Source organism: Zootoca vivipara, chromosome 10, assembly GCF_963506605.1.
Source record: "Zootoca vivipara chromosome 10, rZooViv1.1, whole genome shotgun sequence".
Lineage (NCBI taxonomy): Eukaryota > Metazoa > Chordata > Lepidosauria > Squamata > Lacertidae > Zootoca > Zootoca vivipara.
In genome coordinates, this window is record NC_083285.1 from 38,999,743 (window position 1) to 39,022,756 (window position 23,014).

Below are 23,014 nucleotides of genomic sequence, written 5' to 3' on the forward strand. Positions count from 1 at the left end.
GAATTTGTGGTACATTTATTGCATATGACATTAGATCCTTCAATGGGAATTATAAGGGACAATAGGTAAAGGTAAAGGGGCCCCTGACCATCAGGTCCAGTCGTGTCCGACTCTGGGGTTGCGGCCCTCATCTCGCTCTATAGGCCGAGGGAGCCGGCGTTTGTCCGCAGACAGCTTCCGGGTCATGTGGCCAGCATGACAAAGCTGCTTCTGGCGAACCAGAGCAGCGCACGGAAACGCCGTTTACCTTCCCGCCGGAGCGGTCCCTATTCATCTACTTGCACTTTGATGTGCTTTCGAACTGCTAGGTGGGCAGGAGCTGGGACCAAGCAACGGGAGCTCACCCCGTTGCAGGGATTTGAACCACTGACCTTCTGATCAGCAAGCCCTAGACTCTGTGATTTAACCCACAGCGCCACCTGGGTCCCTATAAGGGACAATATTTCCTTACAAATAGGTGGTCAGTGGCATAAGACTGGGATCTGTGTATTTTTAAATTGCTTGTCTCAAGGCTCACCTCTTCAGGCAAAACAAGACATAATGCCTCCCACACAACAGTGTGAGTGATTTTTAAAAGTAAGTTGCAGGCACCTTTGCTTTGATTCAGATTGGGTCCCATGTGCCTGCTATTTGTATTGCAGGAGTGGGGGAGCTCCAGATTTACCTTTTAAAAACCACTTATGCAATTGTTAGTTGTGTGAATGGCCTGTCATCATGACCCCTAATGCCCTTGCAATAAAGGCCAAAATCTACTCTTGTCCATCTGGAGACCTTCCTGTAAATCAAAGAGTTGTTGTGGGGACTTTTATGAAAGGGTAACATTACATTTGTCCTCAAGCTAAAGTTTGCAACCTGGAAAGTTTACAACAGAGAATGTATCAAAAGAAATTAATTGGCTAGCTGGCTTTCAGCTGCAGTCCTGTTAGTTCAAGGCTATTCTTTAGATGACAGTTTGGTGCATTGCCTTTATTCTGCCTTGTTAAGCCATTGCAACAATGTTTTTAAACTTCCAAGTTACCAGTTTTACACATCTCTTAGGAAGTGCATAGTAACAAGGAAAGGTGCAATGTTACTGGTTCATTTTTAAAATTGGGCGCAATTAAAATAAATCCCCTGTCATTCAAAATACATTATCTGACTATTGGATGTTTCACTGTATCCCTTGCATAAACATTGTTTATGTTGCACCAGGCATTTGACACCCAGGAAGTGAGGTTGTACCCTAACCCCAAGATTTTTGGTAGGATTCATAATTTTCATGTTGGCTACTGTCATGTCTGAGTCGGTGATCACAAGTGTGAAAACCTATTCCAGGCATGTTTACTAAAAAAATAATCCTGCTGCATTCAATGATGTTTACTCCTAAATAAGTGTACCTGGAACGTATGTAGGGGAGGGACCATCATTCAGTGACAGATCACATAGTTTGTATGCAAAAGGTCCCAGGTTCAGTCCCTAGCATCCCCACAGGTAACAACAGATGATGGGGCAGATCTCTCTGCCAGAGTTGATGCCAGTTTGAGTAGGCAATACTGGGCAAAATGGAAAGGTAGCTGGATCTGGTATAATGCATCTCATTAAATTCCATAATTGTTGGACAGGCAGAGGTCCAGTTCAGTCTACCAACTTGTGAAGTCTGCTTTACTGAAGCTTATTTACTTCTATTGAGATTGAACTCCATAGGACCGGCCCACCCATGAGGCAACGTGAGGCAGCTGCCTCAGGCAGCAGGATTCATAGTGGCAACAGAAAGCTGTGTATACATTTATCCCCCAGCCATTGTTCCTTATCTAGCTCTCACTCCTTTTTCCCGGATGTAAGGGGAAGAAAGTACAGAGAACCTCCCCCTTGCATCAGAAGTAGCTCCTCCCCAAGCAGTGATGGAAGCGAGGGCTCTGAGGAGGCCGGTCAGGAAGTGGAGAGAGAGAGCCAGGGCTCCAGCAGCATGGGAGAGCCCCGGCTACACAGGATGGAGGAAAGAGAGGGAGAGAATGGGGAAAAGGAAAGCATGGAGCATAGACCCTTTCCTCCGGTTCCGGAATTACGCAGGAGAAAGAAAGGGAGGAGATTCACTGTCCCGAGACTCCTATGTTGGAGAAGATCACGTGGGGGGGGGGCAGTGCCGGATTCTGCATCAGAATGAGCAGACATGTTTTTACACACCTGTCTCACTGTAAATGTTGTTGTTGTTTAGTCGTTTAGTCGTGTCCGACTCTTCGTGACCCCATGGACCATAGCACGCCAGGCACTCCTGTCTTGCACTGCCTCCCGCAGTTTGGTCAAACTCATGTTCGTAGCTTCGAGAACACTGTCCAACCATCTCGTCCTCTGTCGTCCCCTTCTCCTAGTGCCCTCCATCTTTCCCAACATCAGGGTCTTTTCCAAGGATTCTTCTCTTCTCATGAGGTGGCCAAAGTATTGGAGCCTCAGCTTCACGATCTGTCCTTCCAGGGAGCACTCAGGGCTGATTTCTTTAAGAATGGATAGGTTTGACCTTCTAGCAGTCCATGGGACTCTCAAGAGTCTCCTCCAGCACCATAATTCAAAAGCATCAATTCTTCGACGATCAGCCTTCTTTATGGTCCAGCTCTCACTTCCATACATCACTACTGGGAAAACCATAGCTTTAACTATACGGACCTTTGTCGGCAAAGTGATGTCTCTGCTTTTTAAGATGCTGTCTAGGTTTGTCATTGCTTTTCTCCCAAGAAGCAGGCGTCTTTTAATTTCGTGACTGCTGTCACCATCTGCAGTGATCAAGGAGCCCAAGAAAGTAAAATCTCTCACTGCCTCCATTTCTTCCCCTTCTATTTGCCAGGAGGTGATGGAACCAGTGGCCATGATCTTGGTTTTTTTGATGTTGAGCTTCAGACCATATTTTGCGCTCTCCTCTTTCACCCTCATTAAAAGGTTCTTTAATTCCTCCTCGCTTTCTGCCATCAAAGTTGTGTCATCTGCATATCTGAGGTTGTTGATATTTCTTCCGGCAATCTTAATTCCGGCTTGGGATTCATCTAGTCCAGCCTTTCGCATGATGAATTCTGCATATAAGTTAAATAAGCAGGGAGACAATATAGAACCTTGTCGTACTCCTTTCCCAATTTTGAACCAATCAGTTGTTCCATATCCAGTTCTAACTGTAGCTTCTTGTCCCACATAGAGATTTCTCAGGAGACAGATGAGGTGATCAGGCACTCCCATTTCTTTAAGAACTTGCCATAGTTTGCTGTGGTCGACACAGTCAAAGGCTTTTGCATAGTCAATGAAGCAGAAGTAGACGTTTTTCTGGAACTCTCTAGCTTTCTCCATAATCCAGCGCATGTTTGCTATTTGGTCTCTGGTTCCTCTGCCCTTTCGAAATCCAGCTTGCACTTCTGGGAGTTCTCGGTCCACATACTGCCTAAGCCTGCCTTGTAGAATTTTAAGCATAACCTTGCTAGCGTGTGAAATGAGGGCAATTGTGCGGTAGTTGGAGCATTCTTTGGCACTGCCCTTTTTTGGAATTGGGATGTAGACTGATCTTCTCCAATCCTCTGGCCATTGCTGAGTTTTCCAAACTTGCTGGCATATTGGGTGTAGCACCTTAACAGCATCATCTTTTAAAATTTTAAATAGTTCAGCTGGAATATCATCACTTCCACTGGCCTTGTTATTAGCAGTGCTTTCTAAGGCCCATTTGACTTCACTCTCCAAGATGTCTGGCTCAAGGTCAGCAACCACACTACCTGGGGTGTACGAGACCTCCATATCTTTCTGGTATAATTCCTCTGTGTATTCCTGCCACCTCTTCTTGATGTCTTCTGCTTCTGTTAGGTCCTTACCACTTTTGTCCTTGATTATGGTAATCTTTGTACGAAATGTTCCTTTCATATCTCCACTTTTCTTGAACAGTAAATAGACTGCACTAATAAAAACTGTTTAAAGACAAGCATGCGGAGCGTCGTTACTCTCGAGTAGTCACAAGAACCCCTGACACCTGGTGTGGCATTTTGTGGTTTGTCTCAGTTTCCAAAATGTATTGGGCTGGCCCTGTTACCATAAGCTCATGTTATTATTATTTTTTAAAAAATCTTTCTTATACAGTGTCCTTCAAATAACCCAACTTAGCAGAAATTTCATATTGTGGTTCAATTAATTCTTTTCTTACGTTCTACTGCTGATTTCTCAGAGATGTCAGTGACACCTCCTTGTGTTGTCACGAGCAATAACTACCTTGCTTGTGCTTGTTTTCAAAAAATAGCTTCATCATCCACAACAAAGACACGTTCTTCAACAACGCTACAAGAAGTAGAATTGTTCATCATATTTTACAGAGAGTGAAATACGAAGAAGGAAAAAATAAAATTGGTAAGTATGGGACAGCAACAGATTTTACTGCTTATTAGCCTCGCCAAGTAAGTAGGATGGTAGCTTTAAACACCCATATGCATCCCAATGCTTTAATGGGGAGGGAAATCACAACCTCACCTCTTTGGTCAATCACTCTGAAAAGTGAGGAGAGTGCTCAGGATGGGGAAGAGATTTAATTACATTTGAAAATGAATCTATTAAATTTGTGGTTTGTAAAGCAATATGAGAACCATAACACAGCCATCCTCTGAAATTCATACTTACCCAAATTTTGCAATGCAGTTTTCCAAACTGGGTTTACAATATTGCATATATTGGGTAGAGTGTATACATATACAGTTCACAAAAATAACAAGCAAAAATGCGTTATTTTAGGAGAAATTGCGCACTAAAATGTGTGCATTAGTCAAAACTTCATACAAAAAAGTGTTTATTAAGAGAAATTTGAACTAAAATGCGGATTTTCATGAGGATTTAAAAAATAAAATAAATCCACAATCAGCTGCAGAAACGTGAACTGAATTTAAGTTTGGAAAGTGAAAGAAATTAAATTCACAGAACCTTTTTACAGTGGCGCCTCGCAGGACGAATTTAATTCATTTTGCGAAAAATTGGTCTTGCGAATCGCGGTTTCTCATAGGAATGCATCGAGAGAAAAATTGCCCATAGGAACGGATTAATTAAATTTCAATGCATTCCTATGGGAAACCGTGATTCGCAAGACCAATTTTTCGCAAAACGAATTCGTCTTGCGAGTCACCATCAGATTGCAAGACGCATTCGTCTTGTGAAAAATTCATCTTGCAAGGCATTCGTTTTGCGAGGTACCACTGTACTCCTAAATGCTAATTCAATTCCCACTGCAGCATTGGGATATGTCACAAGGAGGAGGTGAAGGACTCCCTCTCCACTCCTCAGAGGCAAAGAGGCAAAGGCATGACTGGCAGGGCACCACAACAGCACTTGGATAGTTCAGCTGCTTAGAGTGTGGTGCTGATAATGCCAGGATTGCAGGATCAGTCCCCGTGTGGGACAATCGCATATTCCTGCATTGCAGGGGGTTGGATTAGATGATCCTCAGGGTCCATTCTATGATTCTAAAACAAAACAATGGATTATTCCATTTTGTGTGTGTGTGTGTGTTCCCCCCCCCCCCCATCTTGCTGCTGCCTCACTTTCCAATTCGTCTCCTTGCAGCACTCTGCAAAATCCCAAACAATGCCAGGGTTATCTGGAGATAGACAGTGGCAGTTGCTGTTTGTTTTGTTCAATGCAACCCATACTGCTGCAGAATGTGGGAGGTGGCTGGCAGTCCACTTTTGAAAAAACTTCAGGGGCCAGATTCAGGCTGTGTGCATGCAGTTCCCTACCCTTATCTTAAGAGATGCCATAGCTGGCACCCATATTATTCCTTGATAAGATTAATAGACAGATGCCAGAAATTCCCGGGCACTTGAATAGGATAGGATATATATGATAGAATATCAAAACTATCCTGGCAAAATTAAGAGCAATTCGCCAGGAGCTCTGAGAAATGTGGGTGTTCAAAAGTGCTTGTACCACTCTGCAACAGTTACCACACCTTTATAAACTGTTGTAAAGAATTTGCTGTTCCTTATCCAACATTCAGCTGTTACTGTATTATTTCTGTTGCATTATTGTCATTCCAATCCTGCATGCTATATATATTGAATATTTTTGTTTTTTAGGTCTGAATCGATTGCTTACTAATGGCTCCTATGAAGCTGCATTTCCTCTTCATGAGGTATTTTTTCCCCTATTATTTTTCTTAGCAAACCCAATATAGTCTCTAGATGACTTTTACTATAATTATCATCAGTAATATTAATCCTGTTTTTTGCTGGATTGGGTAAAAGTATTTTGTAGAAATACTTGCCTTTGAGACTCAAGGCATTTCCACACCATCGTTCTATTGTACAATCAGAGAACAGTTTGTATCAGGGATAGGCAAAGTTGTTCTCCCAAGATGGTGTTGGAATCCAGCTCCCATCAACCCTGACCATTGGCCAGTCACATCTGGAGAGCACCACATTTTGTGAAATGGATAGATTCAGGAGAGGCCATGTGTGACTTAAGAGGTCAAAACAGATGTCATATTCCTTCTAGAGCAGGCATCCCCAAACTTCGGCCCTCCAGATGTTTTGGACTACAATTCCCATCTTCCCCAACAACTGGTCCTGTTAGCTAGGGATCATGGGAGTTGTAGGCCAAAACATCTGGAGGGCCGCAGTTTGGGGATGCCTGTTCTAGAGGAATCCTCCTCAGAGGAGGGCCTGGTACACCCTGAAGGGGACCATAGAGAACAAGAAGTTGGCCAAATTAGAGCCACCAGGCCTTATGGCTTCCCACCTGATAGAAAGTCAGAGTTAGAAGCTGAGCCACGTCCAAGCCCAAGAGAGCACCAACTCAGCAAAGGGCAGAACCAATGGAGTGCTCATCTGAAAGCCAAGACTTCCTTGAGAGTAACATGCTACTCATGAGGAGCTGCTTCTTCATTAGTAGATCAAACTCCTCAGACGGCTGTGATGACCACCAGGTGTGCCTAGAGTGGGGCTTAGCAGGCTCATAAATAAATGCCTTAGGAAAGTTTCTGGAACAGCTTCTGGCCAGCTGTGTTGTCTTGCTGTTAACCTGGCTTCTCCTGTGTGTGTGACCTTGGCCTGTGACTGGACTATGGTTATTTCATTAACTGCCTCCCTCACCAAACCTGACCTGGCATCGCTCTCTGGACCTTCCTCAAAGTGGACTCCAACTTGTGGTATCCTTAGTCCTAGAGCAGGACAACAGTACCCAAAGTGATCATGCCTGGGTGACACTATAACAATGCAAATTTAGGAGCACTGGTATTATTATGTGTTCCTTCCTGTCTGTTCCCATAAGAAAGTAAGCAACAGCATTCAGTATTAGCTGAAGTGTTACAAAGTTTTTGAGAGTTGGTCCAGTAGTAATCAATCTGTGAGGTTACCTGCGTATTTTTCCACACCCTGCCATACTTTGTTGTTAGGGTCATGTGAATGTTAACATGTATAAAACAGCTGTTCTGTGGTCACTGATCCTGTGTAACTGATAGATCAAAGTACATGTCTTCGAATTTGCACAATCGTGTAAGAAAAGGTTACAAACATATCTAACACCAAGTTGTTTGTTCATTTTGGCTAATTTTTGTGTGCCTTTGCTAAGACATATATAATGCAACCAACCTTAATGCTAAGATCTTATCTGGAAGCCCAGAAAAATAAAAACTTTCATTAGAAAAGTAACTGCAAACATTAGGTTTGCTTCCTTTGAGTGCTCTTATCTTCCTTCAAAATTTTCTGGGAGTTTGTAGACCCCAGATTAGGAATTGGAATCTGAAGAATAGCAACATGATGTTTATTTGTGGGGAAATAATACTAAATGAAAAGTGTTTGTTTGTTTGTTTGTTTGTTTGCTTGCTTGCTTGCTTGCTTACATGGATAGTATGTTTATGGTAATGAATACTTCTTCACTAATTTCTCCTTTACTACCTTTATTTTAGGGTGGTTACAGAAGTAAAAAATCCATAAGAACTCATGGGGCAGAAAACCACAGGCATCTACTTTATGAGTGCTGGGCATCGTGGGGAGCTTGGTATAAATATCAGCCTTTGGATCTTGTACGGTAAAACCTTTTAAAAACCAGTTCTTCATTTTAAAAAAAATATTTTGGTGTGTTTGGATGAATTAAATCAGCTTGTTAAGTGGCAGAAAAGGGTTGATATTCATTGGCAGAGCACATAAATTGTGTGTAAAAGCTCCCAGGTTCAATCGCTGACACTTCCAGATAGGGCTGAGAGGGACCACTTTCTGAAACCCTGAGTAACTATTATAGTATGTGTTGAATCATAGACTTGTGCTAAGTATTACACTTTTACTATAGTCACAACAACTAGATTTCTGGCACTTTTAAAACCCTCATTGGCACCCCAGATGGCATCTTGCCCGCTTAAGGACTGCAGTATGAAGTCACAAAGTGTCCACCCAATATCCTTAGTTAAAAGTTGTGGCTTACGTTCCAACTAAAAGAGACTTAGTATGCCAGCATATAAGTGCTGAAGATAAACTATGCCAACCTCCCTTCCAGCCCTTCATCACCGATGTTGCATCCGCATTGCAGACAAATAGACCACCACCAATGTGTAAGAGTAAAGTGTGGCTGAAGATACCGTAACTGAGAATGGTGTTTGAAACTCTGCAAATGATATAGTACAGCAATAACACGTTTTCTAAAATATAGCAACTTTGCTATATTTGCTTTCTCTGTGTTTGTTTTTAAAACTGATTTCCTAATAGAAAAAAGTAAATATTTTGCAGGAAATGCTGGGTTGATAAAAAGTATATTTGTAACTATATGACGTTATTTTAGAGAATAATTTTAAATGGAAGAATAACAACAACAATAGGAGATTGCTTTTGAACTGCGTTTTTTTCTGCAAACAGATCTGGTGTCAGTACCAGGCATATTGGGGCATTTGCCAGGATCATAGTGCCCCATCAGGGCCCTCTGCTTACATGTGCCGGGACACCCTCCCCAAAAAACATATTAGTTTCCCATAAGGTCACAGAGCAGCAATATATCATTGTGGAAAAATTAAGTGGCAGCTAAACCCACCCACCCAAGATGTTCAGAACATGGTCCACGCACTACTGCCCCCTGCCAGGGCATACTAATAGAGGGGCTCCTTTCAAACCTGGTGCTTGTCCTGTCTGGAAAATACAACAATGCACAACATGATTTGATTCCCAAATCACTGATGAAATTCTCTTCCTTTTGAAATCTTTCACATTATTCCAAGTGTGCTTTTTTTAGTACCTAGCCTAGAATTCTCACAAGGGTCTTCTTGGGGCATACAAAATTTGGCAGCCTAATAACGGTGGGCACACTGACCATTTTCCAAATGCATCACTCTATTATCGTCAAAGCTAAGAGTTAACTTCAGAGTTCTGCCTTAGTAGATGACTAAGATTCTGGGTTGCTTGGGAATAATTTTTGAAAATCATTTGTAGCTGCAAATATACATTGTTCTGTGACACTAATTAGTCTCTGAGCTGCTGCATCTTTTTGTTTTCTGTTTATTTAGCTTTCTTCATGTCACAATGTTGATTCTTTTTCTCCATTAGTCTAGAAAAACAGAGATAAGTGCTTATAGTGACTAAGTTGCTTCAGAAGCAAGCAAATTGCTCTAGTAGTGGCATTTGTTTCTGGTCATCTGTGCCACTACCCAAGGTAAATATCCATCAGACTTGAGCAGCATGGTTAAATCTTCATATCTCCTGGTATCCAGAGTTCAAGGGACATGTGACAATGGCACATACTCAAGATCACTCAACACTGCACACTTGAAATCCTCCCTTTCATTTGCTTTAGTTTCAATGCAAGTTTGCCCATGGAGTAGCAGGCTTTAAGTTTTTTATGTGGAAAGAAGAAGCTGAGATTTTCATGAAATACCAAGATTCAAGATTCCCTGCTGCCCCAATAAAAGTTTGAATGCATTATGTACACAAACCACCTATTGTGAATCGGATGTATGTTTGCAGAGTTCCTGTGGCTTCTTGTGGGAGTTGTTGTATGATACCCATTACCCAGTCCATGATCTCACAGGCACTATTCAGAGATACTAAGGAATTAAAGCAGCTAATAAACCGCCCCGTATTCTCTTCACTGGTGAACGCTACCAGATCATATTCAAGTTCCATAGTTGCTGGGAAAGCTTGTCCAACTGCTGCTTTCTCTAGCAATAAATTTGAAGTCTTAATTCTGCAGTGCCATTAATCTGGCACATTCAACAGTCATTAATTTTGGTTTAATTACACCAGCTGGCCACTAAAGTTGCCAGAAAGAACCAAGGAAGCAATGTGTGTGAATGATCTGCACAGTTCTCAATCGATGTCCCCATGGGATGCTGTGATGTGTAGTTTCTCTATGTATCAAAAACTTTTGTTAAAGGTTCTGGATGATCTCTTTATGATCTCCACCTGAATTTGATTAACAGGTTACTGCAGGAAGAGCTCCAAAACAGAAAAATACCCAAAGAGTATAAAAAACTAATACAGTAGCTCTTTCAATTGGCTGCATTTCCTCACTTGAAACTGCACATGCTATTGTCTGCAGCAGAGCAGCCATTCCTAAATGTTAGAGCCTATCAGTAGCTCACCTATAGCCTCATGAATGAGTTGCCTGCCTGCTGGCAGCACTATCAACTTGGCAATTAAGACATTTCCAGAGCAGAGACATCTGTTGATGTCTGGGTAATTTTGCGCATATTGATGTCAGACCAGAGATGATGTGTCGGGTTTGTAAGAAGTCTACTGATTAGCCAAGGTAGTAGTTATGAAGTGTTAAATGTTCTCAGTTTCTGAGCTCATTTTCTTGACAGATTACTGCATCATGATAACTGAGCTCTGTCCATGGTGCTTGATCTTTGAAAGCCCTTTGGCACACACAGAATAGGAAGTGACAGATTACTATGTGAAGACATGCAAACTGTGTGCAGTTAGTGGGGTGTAGTGGGGAGCCTGAACAGCTTAACCAAACAACTGCAAAAAGTCTTGGCAGATATGTGTTGACTCTATGCAGGCATTAAGTTAAATGCACATAGGTTGGGAGTGGGGTCTGCTGCTGTGGTTCTCCCCATCCCTAGTTTATACATACTTTGCACCAGGGGTGGGGAACTTCAGGGACCCTCCAAGCCTCTGTCCTGCCCGTGGGACTCTCTCGGGCCACACTCCAGCTCCCCAGACTGGACCCCTTTACTCCTTGCTCATCTTCCTCAGATGCTTTAGCCTGGAAAGAATGTATCTTTGAACTGTGATGATGTCTCTTGCTTGCTTGATTAGAGGATGGAGAAATGCTGAGGGTGGTGTTGAGGGAGTTGGAAACCTCTGGCTTCTGCATGCCTGGAATGTAGCCTATTGTACAAATATGAGAATCGCATTTGTTTCTCTGCTTGCTTTTGCCTCTGGCTAGCACACCACTGGCATGTGACACACACACACACCGAAGGTTACCTATTACAGAATGCAGCCCTGGGGGGGAAAGGTCCCCCGCCCCTGTTCATCACAGTGTGAATTGATGCCTACGCTCAGGGCTAGTATCAGTTTCTGGGATTCTCGGGCAACATGAGAACCCACTGTCAGGGCCCACTGTTGACAAATACCCAGGACCACCATTAAATAAATAGATAACTCCAGCCCAGCACTCCAAATATCAGAGAGCTTTAGACTGAGTGTCACTATGTCAGGGCATTGTGGGAAATATAAATGGCAGGTCGATCCAGCCACCTGGGCTGGTCAGAGAACTGGCATTGTCTGCTGCCAGGTAACTGCTGATGCAGGACACACACCAGACAGCACTTTTCGCCAGAGCCTCTTCAAGCATACAGTACATCCTGAATAGGCTTATGTGGGCAACATAGTCATGCAACCCCTTAGTGTTTTGTGTGTTAGGCATCAATCTGATGGAACGGGTAGGAATGACGCAGAGTAGCCAAAGCAGGTCTCATGGGAAGTGAAAATGATCCCATGAAGTTCACTCATTCTCTATTGATTGTTCTTCTGGCTTTGGATGGCTAAAGTGCATTTCAGTATCTCTCAGTAATAATACCCAACAGTCATATCTGACAGGGCTGGGAGAGTAAAGAGATGGAACTATTGAACTGATCATCCTCAGTACAGTCCAAGCTCTCGTCTGAATTACTGTTCTGCCAGTGGTGGTGTCAGTTTTTTAAATGGTAGCATGATGTGAATGATACTGTTTAGCTGTGTCAGTGTTCACATACAGTAGGCCAATGAAACCATTGCTGGCTGTGCTCTTTTAAAACTACAGGTGATGCCCTGTGGATCCCATTCATACACGGAGAGCAATTTGGTACACCCGCTCCTCGTCCTTTTGTAATGCGTAAATTAACGCTGGCATCATTTGGGGTCTTGGAAGCCACAATGTGTGCACTGCTTCTTGCAGCTGCAGGACTGGGCAGGGATTTCAAGAACTGAAGGAAACGGTAGCTTTCTCTGACATAGTTTTTTAGTCAACAAGAAAGCGAAAAAAATAAAAAGCACCTATCCTAAGGAGTGGAGAACAGCAGTATAAAGAAATCTTAGTTGAGTGTTCTGCTTCTACTTTGCTTTATAGTTTTAAATTATAGACTTGGATTCAAGTAGGCCATGAAAAATCCCATAGAATTTAAGTTTTCCTTTGCACTGGAGCAAACCCAGATTGCTATTCAGTATGTCAGCCAAACAATTAGGCCAGAAGTTTCTCTCATGCAGCAAAGATAGATCTGCAGCTGTTGCCAGTGTTGTTTTTACACTGCCAACCTGCTGTCCTTGTCACAAAAGACCACATTACCGTTACAAGTTTATCAGTTCAGTCGGAAGACCCAAGGGACCTTCTGATTGACAGAGGAATAAAAAAACAAATTGACTGCATTTGGAAAGTAAAGCCAAGGAATATCATTGGAACAGGCCAACCTGCCCCACAAAAAGACATTGCACAGTGCAAAATACAAGGTGTGGAATTAATGCAAGTAGATAGGTTGGTTGGGCTGTAACTTAGAGAGCTGATGATCCATCCATTCAAAGCCCAACAATTGCCCCTTGTTTTTAATATAATTAAATGTCATTCTTCTGAGTCTCTGAATAATAAGTACTTTTATGTTAAGAACCAGTGTTCAATCCTATTAAAGATGTCTTCATAACTTTGTTGCCTTGTGTTTTTGACAGACGGTACTTTGGTGAGAAAATTGGCTTGTACTTTGCCTGGTTAGGCTGGTATACAGGAATGCTCTTCCCAGCTGCCTTCATTGGACTCTTTGTCTTTTTGTATGGAGTAGCCACATTGAACCACTGCCAAGTCAGGTGAAGTGAAAACAAAACATGGCTACTAATGTATTTGATATAAGCAAGCATTGCATGGAGGTCTTTAGTGATTAAATATTATACATATAGCTGAAATAAATGTACTCAATAAATAAACTGCTCTTAAAAAGCTCTTAAACAACAACTACTACTAGCTTTTTCTGAAGTAAAAAATGGCTTACTTTAGGTTTGTTCTGTTTTTCTCCTGCTCACTACTCCACTGCCCAAATTATGAAAGCACTCTGAAGCATGTTAGTTATAAACTGAGCTATTAATCATGATCTCTTCTCTTTTCCAGTAAAGAAGTCTGCCAAGCTACAGAGATTATTATGTGCCCTATATGTGATAAATACTGCCCCTTCATGAGGTTGTCCGACAGCTGTGTTTATGCCAAGGTAAAAAGATTTTTAAAAAATTAATTAAAAATGCTTTTGACTTTTGTTCCAGCAACAGTGTTTTATTTAGTACCATGAAAAACATTCTTTGTCTTTTTAAAACTTTAAATTTAACTTTGGTGCAAATGAGTGCAACTCTTTCAAGGGTGATGCCTCTTCTTAGGGAATTAAAGTATTACTATTGTTACATTAAAAATATTATTTAATTTACATTCCACCTTTTCTCCAAAGATCTCAAGGTGGCACACATGCATCTCCCCTCCCTCATTTATTCCCCACGACAACCCTGTGAAGTAGGTTAGGCTTAGAGGCAGTAGGTGGCCCAAGGTCAGTGAGCTTCCGGACTGAGTGGGGATTTGAACTCTGATCTCGCAGCTGCTAGTCCAACACTCTAATCACTACAACATACTGGCTGTTGTGCACCTCATCCTCTGACACTGAGGAACTTTGAAGTGACAGTCCATACCTCAGGTCTGGTTTCCTAGTTTAGAAACAGGGTCCTTAACCTTTTTTGGGTCACAGACCCCTTTGAAAATCTGATGAAAGCTATGGACCCCTTGAAGTTATTTTCCCCCCTGTGTTTTTCTGTTCATGGACCCCTTGAAGCTCATCCATAGACCCCCTAAGGGGTCTGTGAGCCACAGGTTAAAAAACCCTGCTTTGGAATGAAGGTCACTACAAACTCTGTCTTTATATGGTTTTATCTACACATATATACAGTGTGGGCATAAGAAGGAAGGGCTCACAACATTAACCCTCCAATAGATAGTGGTTCTCCTTAGGTTTTCAAGGAAGTTTCCCAGTGCCAATAACACTGGATAACACATAGAGCAGAATAAAGCCTCTCTGTGCTCCCAGATCTTGCTACAAGGTTAGACTGGCTATTATTCTTTCACACTCACCCCCAGCCAGGAGAGGGTGGGGGGGAGGTAAGCTCAAAATCCCCCATGGCACTCTCCTTCAGAATTATGTTTCTCCTTCCTGCCTGATGTCCCACCCCGTGACAGCCCCAGTTTCCTCTGGGTCATCCAACGCCACCTTCAGCGGTCTGTGACTGTCTCAGCTCAACTGGGATAGGCCCCAATCCATCCAGATGGCTTGAATTTGGCTTGGATCTGGTGCACAGACTTACCCTTTACGTTCAATTCTGCAATTCTGTACTTTACCTCTGTGAGCTTTATACGTTCTAAAATAAATCACGGAAGCATGCCTCTTCTCTGCAGTCATGCAACTCTTCGTACGATAGCTGGAAATGTAGCCAACCTGCATGAGGGTCTAATGAGGTCTTTTTTTGTGCAGCTGACACTTGTGTCTTGAGCTTTTAATTCACATATACCGGTATCTTCTCAGTGTAATTAATTGCTTGCCTGTGTGTCAGGATCTTATGTTTTCCCCCTCAGGAGAACAGTTCAAGCAGACTTCCCTTTGATAGCTTAATGACTGCATGATTTCAGAAAGGCTCGGACAAAGAGGAATATATTACTGTAGGCTACCAACAGGCCGACCTGCAGAAATAGTGGTCCGGTTGCAAAGCATACCCAAGGGTTGGCTTGCTACTGATAGCCAAATCATAAGCATATTGGAAACTTCTCCTAAATAAATGTTCGTCATCCTAATATTATGCCTAACCCTTTGCAGTTTAAGCAAATTTCCTGAGTAAGATATATCCCTTATTTTTTACACAATAGAAAACGATAGTTTTGAGTAGAATATTCAAAATGAATGGCTGAACCTGATTTGTCTTTTCACAGGTAACACATCTTTTTGACAATGGGGCTACTGTGTTTTTTGCTGTTTTCATGGCAGTGTGGGGTAAGTTCTGCTCTAAAGGTAGGTTATGTCAGTACTTTTTTGTTTTTTAAAATCTTATTCTATTCTAAATATTCGATGATTTTAATGGTGCTCTGGGCTCATTTCCCTACCCCACCCCACACACATTTGTAGGTCACTCTTTTTAATTTAGAAAGTTTCCAGACAGCACATTTGTTCATCATGTTCATGCAATAGGTGAGACTACTGATATCTTGAACTCAATATTAAATTAAATTAACAACAACATGTTCTAGAAAAGTTTTTTAAAAAGTTCATGTTTTCCGAAAGAATAAAGCTCTTTCTGTCTGATACCCTGCTGAGATGAAAGGCTCTTCAGAATTTAAGGCCTTTGTGGCCAAACACAGTCAAATCCTTGCTCAAGTGATAACATCCAGACGCAACATTTATTTCAGGAACAATATTAGATCTGCAGAATTTAGACAGTGTGCTTTGCAGGGGAGGGGGCCAAAGCTCAATGGTGGAACACATGCTTTGCATGGGAAAGGTCCCAAGTTCACTTCCTGATATCTCCAGCTATGACTGAAAAGCAGACTTGTCTGAAACCCTCAAGAGCCATGGCCAGTCAGCAGAGACAACCCTGAGCTAGACAGATGTAGAGTCTGACTCAGTATAAGACAGCTCTCTATGTTCCAATGACATTCGTGAATAACTCCCAAAAAGAATTAGAGCTGGAACTTTAGTGAGCTCTGAAGAGAACTCTTGATTGAGCTAAAGTTTAGAGAAGGCTGAGGGACTTTAATAATTAGTCACTTCCTCAACTGCAGGACTAGGGAGCCTGTGGCCTTTCCGGGACTACAACCCCCATTGGCCCCAATCAGCATAAGTGATGGTCAGAGTTTGTGGGAGTTGCAGTTCAGTAATGCCTAGATAACCGCATGTTACCTAGCCCTGCTCCATCTGGTTCTCTGCAAGATCGTTGTCGGAAGCTGGGTGATGGCTTGCATCTGTGTTTTCTCCCCCATCCTGGGTAGATTAGACTCTCCTCCCCCCAAATAGTTCCCTGACTGCCAAATGAGCACTCCTCTAGCAAGTTTGGGCTTCTCATCTGTTCCTGAGGATTGGGAGTTGTGGGAGAGAATTGGGGGTCAAGGCAGGGATCAGGATGGGCAAGGCATCTCTTTGGGCTGTTTTTGTACTGGTGTGGGTTTCTCCATGTCTTCAGTGTGAGTGGGTTGCTGTGTGTGGGGGCCCCAAAACATCTCTGGCTCAGCTGGAATCCTGATATTCCAGATACAGAATTCAGGTAATAGATTTTTAATATGTTTGATTGAAAATATCTTAATGTACTAGTGTAATTAGTGTACAAACTGGAAAGGGGTAGTACGCAGCCATCACAGAATTTCTCATTTGGTCGCCTGTTGCAGTTAAAAAATTGCGTATTTTTACTTATTTTTAACACTGAGAAATAAATTGACTGCTTAAGCATTATTCACATAAGGCAAGTGGTTTTACAAAAGTAGTACATTTAGCTCCTGAAAAGAAAATGTGTCTGTTTGCATGAGAAGATAAATAAATTAATGTGGTATTTTATTAATATTTCTTTCCTTTTCTCTACTATAGCAACCGTTTTCCTGGAGTTTTGGAAAAGAAGACGAGCGGTAATTGCCTACGACTGGGACTTGATAGACTGGGAAGAAGAGGAGGTTTGTATGTCTTTGCTGCTGCTGCTGCTGCTGCTACTTTACCAGCGAGAGTAGGAAGAATAGTTAGGTTGGCTTCAAAATTCAGATTCAGCTTCAGAGAAAAATGAGAGTTATCCCAGCATGGAGTTTGATTCCCTTCCTTCCTTTCCGGAGCCTTTCTAGGCCATGGCATTTTACATTAGCTGAGTCACTGACACAGCAGGTGGATGAAATCAGCCAAGCAACAATTCCTAAAATAAAATTGATTGGCAGCTGTACAGGCAAAGCAAGGCAACTTTGTGAAGTCTTAGACCTATTTCTCCCAGAGGTGGCAAGCCTGTATGCTGGATATAAGGATATCAGCTTGCCAAACCATGGTTTAGCAAGCCAGGAGAGGACATCAGGATTCTGCAGTTGTCCTTCCCTCACCTCATTTGCATACTGCCTTTGGCCCTTCCACCCTGTTGTATTTAAACCAGAATTCCCTGTAATATCCAAAATTGTGAACTCTGCTTCAGTACCAGTTTACCAATCAATACTGGTTAGTAAACTTGCATTAAACCAGAGTTCCCTGCTTCAGGTGTAACCTGTCTACAGTAGTTTAAACAGACCAGGACTGAAGCAGTTTATATGCAAAGGGGAGAGGGAGAAATGTGAGCCTGGTACTCATTTGCAGCTTGCTATATCACTCTAAGGCTGTTCCAGTACAGTGGTGCCTCGCTAGACGAATTTAATTTGTTCCACGGGTCTTTTCTTATAACGAAAAAACTAGTCTAGCGAGTCCCATAGGAATGCATTGAATTTTTTTCGAATTGTTTTTTGCCCATAGGAACGCATTAATTGAATTTCAATGCATTCCTATGGGAAACCGCGATTCGCTAGATGAAAACGCATTCATCTAGCGAGGCAACCTCCGTTTGAAAAATCCTTTCGTTAAGCGGAAATTTCGTTAAGCAGGGCATTCGTTAAGTGAGGCACCACTGTATTGAAATAACAGTGGGGGCGTTGCATGGCAGAGTGCTTCTCCATGCAGAGAATTTTTACATGAAAAACTGGCATGTCTAGTAGATAGGGCAGGGGCGTACCCAGGATCAAATCTGGGGGGGGAAAGCCATGGTCGTTCAGGGGCGGGGCCAAGGCACGGGAGGGGAGGGGCCACGAAGTGGGAACGTGGGCGGGGCTACAGAACCCCCACACACACCTTGAACTCTGGACAACGAGGAAAACAGTAGCAGCAGCAGCGCCGACAGAAACTGAAAAGCAAAGCGAAGGAGTGCACCCAGGAAACGACTTGACGGGAAGGGAGCGGCGACGGCAGTGCTTTTCTGGCCAAGGGGCGTGCGCCGTTCGTGAGCTCCGCGAGCTACCAGGCTCCGCTCCCCTCGCCTCCGGCTTCTGGGGGGCAGCTGCCCCCCTGCCCCGCGGTGGGTACGCCCATGAGATAGGGGCTATTTTCTTGCCATCTATGAAATGGTAGCTTACAGGAAACTTGTTGTGAGCCTACAATATGTCAGTAGGCTGATTTGTGGAGGACACAAAGACCTAATCTGGGTCAGGGATACTTTACTCAGTAAATACAACACTCCTTGCCAGAAACAGAACAGCTGTTTCATTTTCTGCTGAGGTTTATAATGGAATTAAGTTTATTGAAGCTTCTGTTAATTGCTAGCATCTGCTATCAATCCTCTCATCTTACTCGGCAGAACATATTACATAATTTGCTGGTGTGATCTTGTGAATCTTCTTCTTCACACATCTTTTAATAGCTTTGTTCAAAGGAATAAATAAGTTAATTTACCACAGAGCTTAATTTTGAGCTGTGAATTGTGACATTCCTGTTTTCCTCATTGGCAGCATCCTAATCCAGAATTTATTCAGGATCACATAGACCAAAATTAGTCTGTTCAGTATATTGCTTGTATCTTTCTGTTGTTGTTTAGTTGTTTAGTTGTGTCCGACTCTTTGTGACCCCATGGACCAGAGCACGCCAGGCACTCCTGTCTTGCACTGTCTCCCACAGTTTGGTCAGTTTCACATTTGTAGCTTCGAGAACACTGTCCAACCATCTCGTCCTCTGCCGTCCCCTTCTCCTTGTGCCCTCAATCTTTCCCAACATCAGGGTCTTTTCCAGGAAGTCTTCTCTTCTCATGAGGTGGCCAAAGTATTGGAGCCTCAGCTTCAGGATCTGTCCTTCCAGTGAGCACTCAGGGCTGATTTCCTTCAGAATGGATAGGTTTGATCTTCTTGCAGTCCACGGGACTCTCAAAAGTCTCCTCCAGCACCATAATTCAAAAGCATCAATTCTTCGGCAATCAGCCTTCTTCGTGGCCCAGCTCTCACTTCCATACATCACTACTGGGAAAATCATAGCTTTAACTATACGGACCTTTGTCGGCAAGGTGATGTCTCTGCTTTTTAAGATGTGTCTAGGTTTGTCATTGCTTTTCTGCCAAGAAGCAGGCGTCTTTTAATCTCGTGACTGCTGTCACCATCTGCAGTGATCATGGAACCCAAGAAAGTAAAATCTCTCACTGCCTCCATTTCTACCCCTTCTATTTGCCAAGAGGTGATGGGACCAGTGGCCATGATCTTAGTTTTTTTTATGTTGAGCTTCAGACCATATTTTGCGCTCTCCTCTTTCACCCTCATTAAAAGGTTCTTTAATTCCTCCTCACTTTCTGCCATCAAAGTTGTGTCATCAGTATATCTGAGGTTGTTGATATTTCTTCCGGCAATCTTAATTCTGGCTTGGGATTCATCCAGTCCAGCCTTTCACATGATGAATTCTGCATATAAGTTAAATAAGCAGGGAGACAGTATACAGCCTTTTCGTACTCCTTTCCCAATTTTGAACCAATCAGTTATTCCATGTCCAGTTCTAACTGTAGTCCAGTTCTAACTATAGCTTCTTGTCCCACATAGAGATTTCTCAGGAGACAGATGAGGTGATCAGGCATTCCTGTTTCTTTAGGAACTTGCCATAGTTTACTGTGGTCAACACAGTCAAATGCTTTTGCATTGTCAATGAAGCAGAAGTAGATGTTTTTCTGGAAGTCTCTAGCTTTCTCCATAATCCAGCGCATGTTTGCAATTTGGTCTCTGGTTCCTCTGCCCCTTCGAAATCCAGCTTGCACTTCTGGGAGTTCTCGGTCCACATACTGCTTAAGCCTGCCTTGTAGAATTTTAAGCATAACCTTGCTAGTGTGTGAAATGACCACAATTGTGCAATAGTTGGAGAATTCTTTGGCACTGCCCTTCTTTGGGATTGGGATGTAGACTGATCTCCAATCTTCTGGCCACTGCTGAGTTTTCCAAACTTGCTGGCATATTGAGTTCTAGCTTGTGTAATTCCACCTGGAGGCAGAACATGGGAAGAGACAGAAACAAAAGTGATCCTACAGTTCTGACTCCCTTGCTAAGTAATATTTTTTTATCCTCAGGAATTCCAGTGCTATAGAAAACCCTTAGTTTCTGGCAGCAGCAGAAAGCATTTTCTCAGCAGATATATCTCAACTGCTTTTCATGTTAAAATAAATCATATAATACTGACAAAATTCTGATAACCTGAGGCTTCCTGTACAGGACTTTATCTAATTCTATTTTTAAAATTTTTTCATATGTTCTTTAGGAAGAAATACGGCCCCAGTTTGAAGCCAAGTACTCCAAGAAAGAACGAATGAATCCCATATCTGGAAAACCGGAGCCTTATCAAGCATTTGCAGATAAATGCAGCAGAATTATTGTTTCTGCATCTGGAATATTTTTTATGGTTTGAAAACTATAATTCCTTTTGAATTGTCTGAAAACTAGACTTTCTCATCTTATGAGAAATGCCTTATCAAGCATTTGCAGATAAATGCAGCAGAATTATTGTTTCTGCATCTGGAATATTTTTTATGGTTTGAAAACTATAATTCCTTTTGAATTGTCTGAAAACTAGACTTTCTCATCTCTGTTAGCAAAATGGGGGGGGGAGTTCATAGATTAGTTTCATAATATTATTAAGCTGTTCCTTCTGTTTAAAATGGTTTGTGTCATGATCTGACACTTATAAGCACCCGTTGTATAAAGGTATTTTAGCATTTCCTGAAACTTTTACCTGCCAGAAGGTTCAGCTGGCTGGAAAACTTAGGTTTTACTAACATATTCAGAAAACGCAACTGGTACTGTACTCATGAGGCTTTGCCACTTTAGTATAAAGACAGGAGATTTCACATTCAAATTACTCCACCACATATTCCTGCCTACCTTACGTGCAGGACACATTATGTGCTGGATTACCGGTACCAAATAGGCAGAAGAGGCACTGGCCTATGGACCCCGTGCCTTTTAGGGGCCCCGCAACAACAGATCAAAATAATATTGATTTGATCTTGAAAGAAAATGTGCCTAATTTATTGAAGAGGCAGCCCACTTGCATTCCCAGATTTTAAGATAGTCGCCTGGGCAATTCTCATGATGCAGACAAGCACATTTCCATCCCTGCCCTTGAATATATTCATGCATAGGAAAACCATCATGTCTGGAGGGGCTGTATTAAGGATTTGTGTGTAACATAAATTTAATTTTTCTTTTTTCAGGACTGTGAGTAAGCCAACCTTAGTTTTAGTTGTGTTACTGAAGAGGATTGGCTTGAGGATTATTGATAAACAATTCACTATTTCAATTTTAATACTTGATCACAATTTTCTGAAGTGTGTGTGTTTTTTACTTATTCTTAAATAGCTAGACTACATTTTGCAAAGGCATTTCAGCATTAAAAGAGCACAAAACAGTGTTTTCTTGCAAGGACGTAGATGGATGTTTTAAGCTGCCATGTAATAGCAATTGTAACCACAGTCATTAATGGGTTTTCTAAAGTTTACAAGCTGAAGTGCTTCTCTAAGGGGTAAAGGCCAGAGGGCTTGCTTGCTTTGTTCTGTCTACTACCGGTAGGAAATGAAGCTCAGCAAACAACTCTGTCCTTGCTTTTGTTGCTTCATCTCCCATATTGACAGTAATAATGCTTTCCATTTAAGTAAGTACTTCATCATCTGAAAGTCCCAAAGCACTTTGCAAACATTATACACTTGAGCCTACTCAATGGACTAGAGACCATTTCTATATCAGTGGTATTCACTTAGTTCTTCGAAGATCTCATTTGAGACCTGAGTTCTTTTTGTATCGTTGAGCATTAGTGTTAATTGACTCCTCTGAGAAGAAGCGGACATAATTGGTGTCATCATAAGAGGTTTGGGTGTGCTCAGCATAAGGCCTCGCTTCAGCAGAACAGCTAAGCATGTGTCTGAATTGGCCTTAATCAGAAAAGCAATTAAGCAACTGTTAGTTTAATTGCTTTGCTGAAACAAAGCCTAGTTGAACCCTTCAGATAAAAAGTGTGAAACTGTCAACATTCTGAAAGGACTTCTCAAAGCTTTAGTAACTTTGCTGGTGAGAGGAGGAGAAAAATGAAGTTCCCATCTAGATAAATGCAATATGTTGCTGCAATCCTTTATAGATGTGTACTCAGAAGACAGCCCCATTGAGTTCAGTGGGGGCTTTCTTCCAGGTAAGTTTGTATAGGATTGCAGCTTGAATGTTGCAATTCTGGTTATGGCAAATTTTGCATTGTTTCAAGTTCCTTCCAAGGCATAGGCTTTACCCTGTATTTTGAAAACGGAGTGGAAAAGTGGACACATGTTATTTATTTAGTTCAAAAAATATATGCACTTTTTCATTATAAAATAAATAAGAAGTGCCTTACAGACACTTCTTTTTAAAAACAACAGCAAACAAACATATAGTTCATTAAAGGGGGGGGGGGACAGCCAGCTGTAATACATTTGAAACAATGGCTAACTGAGCAGTCAGCAAAGCTTTAAAAAAATGCTGGGCAAATTGGAAAGTTTATCCTTGACATATTGAAGAAGATAGCAGCTAA

The 23,014-nt window shown here is 42.1% G+C and overlaps 1 protein-coding gene across 1 annotated transcript in view; it reads left to right on the plus strand.

Annotated features, from left to right (window-relative positions):
- ANO4 (anoctamin 4) overlaps positions 1-23,014 on the plus strand; it is a 124,980-nt gene that overhangs the window by 79,738 nt on the left and 22,228 nt on the right. Inside the window, exons 9-16 of the mRNA XM_060279725.1 lie at positions 4,241-4,347; positions 6,060-6,115; positions 7,889-8,010; positions 13,110-13,244; positions 13,543-13,639; positions 15,391-15,451; positions 17,033-17,115; positions 20,723-20,863. Of these exons, the coding sequence (XP_060135708.1) occupies positions 4,241-4,347; positions 6,060-6,115; positions 7,889-8,010; positions 13,110-13,244; positions 13,543-13,639; positions 15,391-15,451; positions 17,033-17,115; positions 20,723-20,863 (802 nt within the window). The remainder of the gene's footprint in view (positions 1-4,240; positions 4,348-6,059; positions 6,116-7,888; positions 8,011-13,109; positions 13,245-13,542; positions 13,640-15,390; positions 15,452-17,032; positions 17,116-20,722; positions 20,864-23,014) is intronic.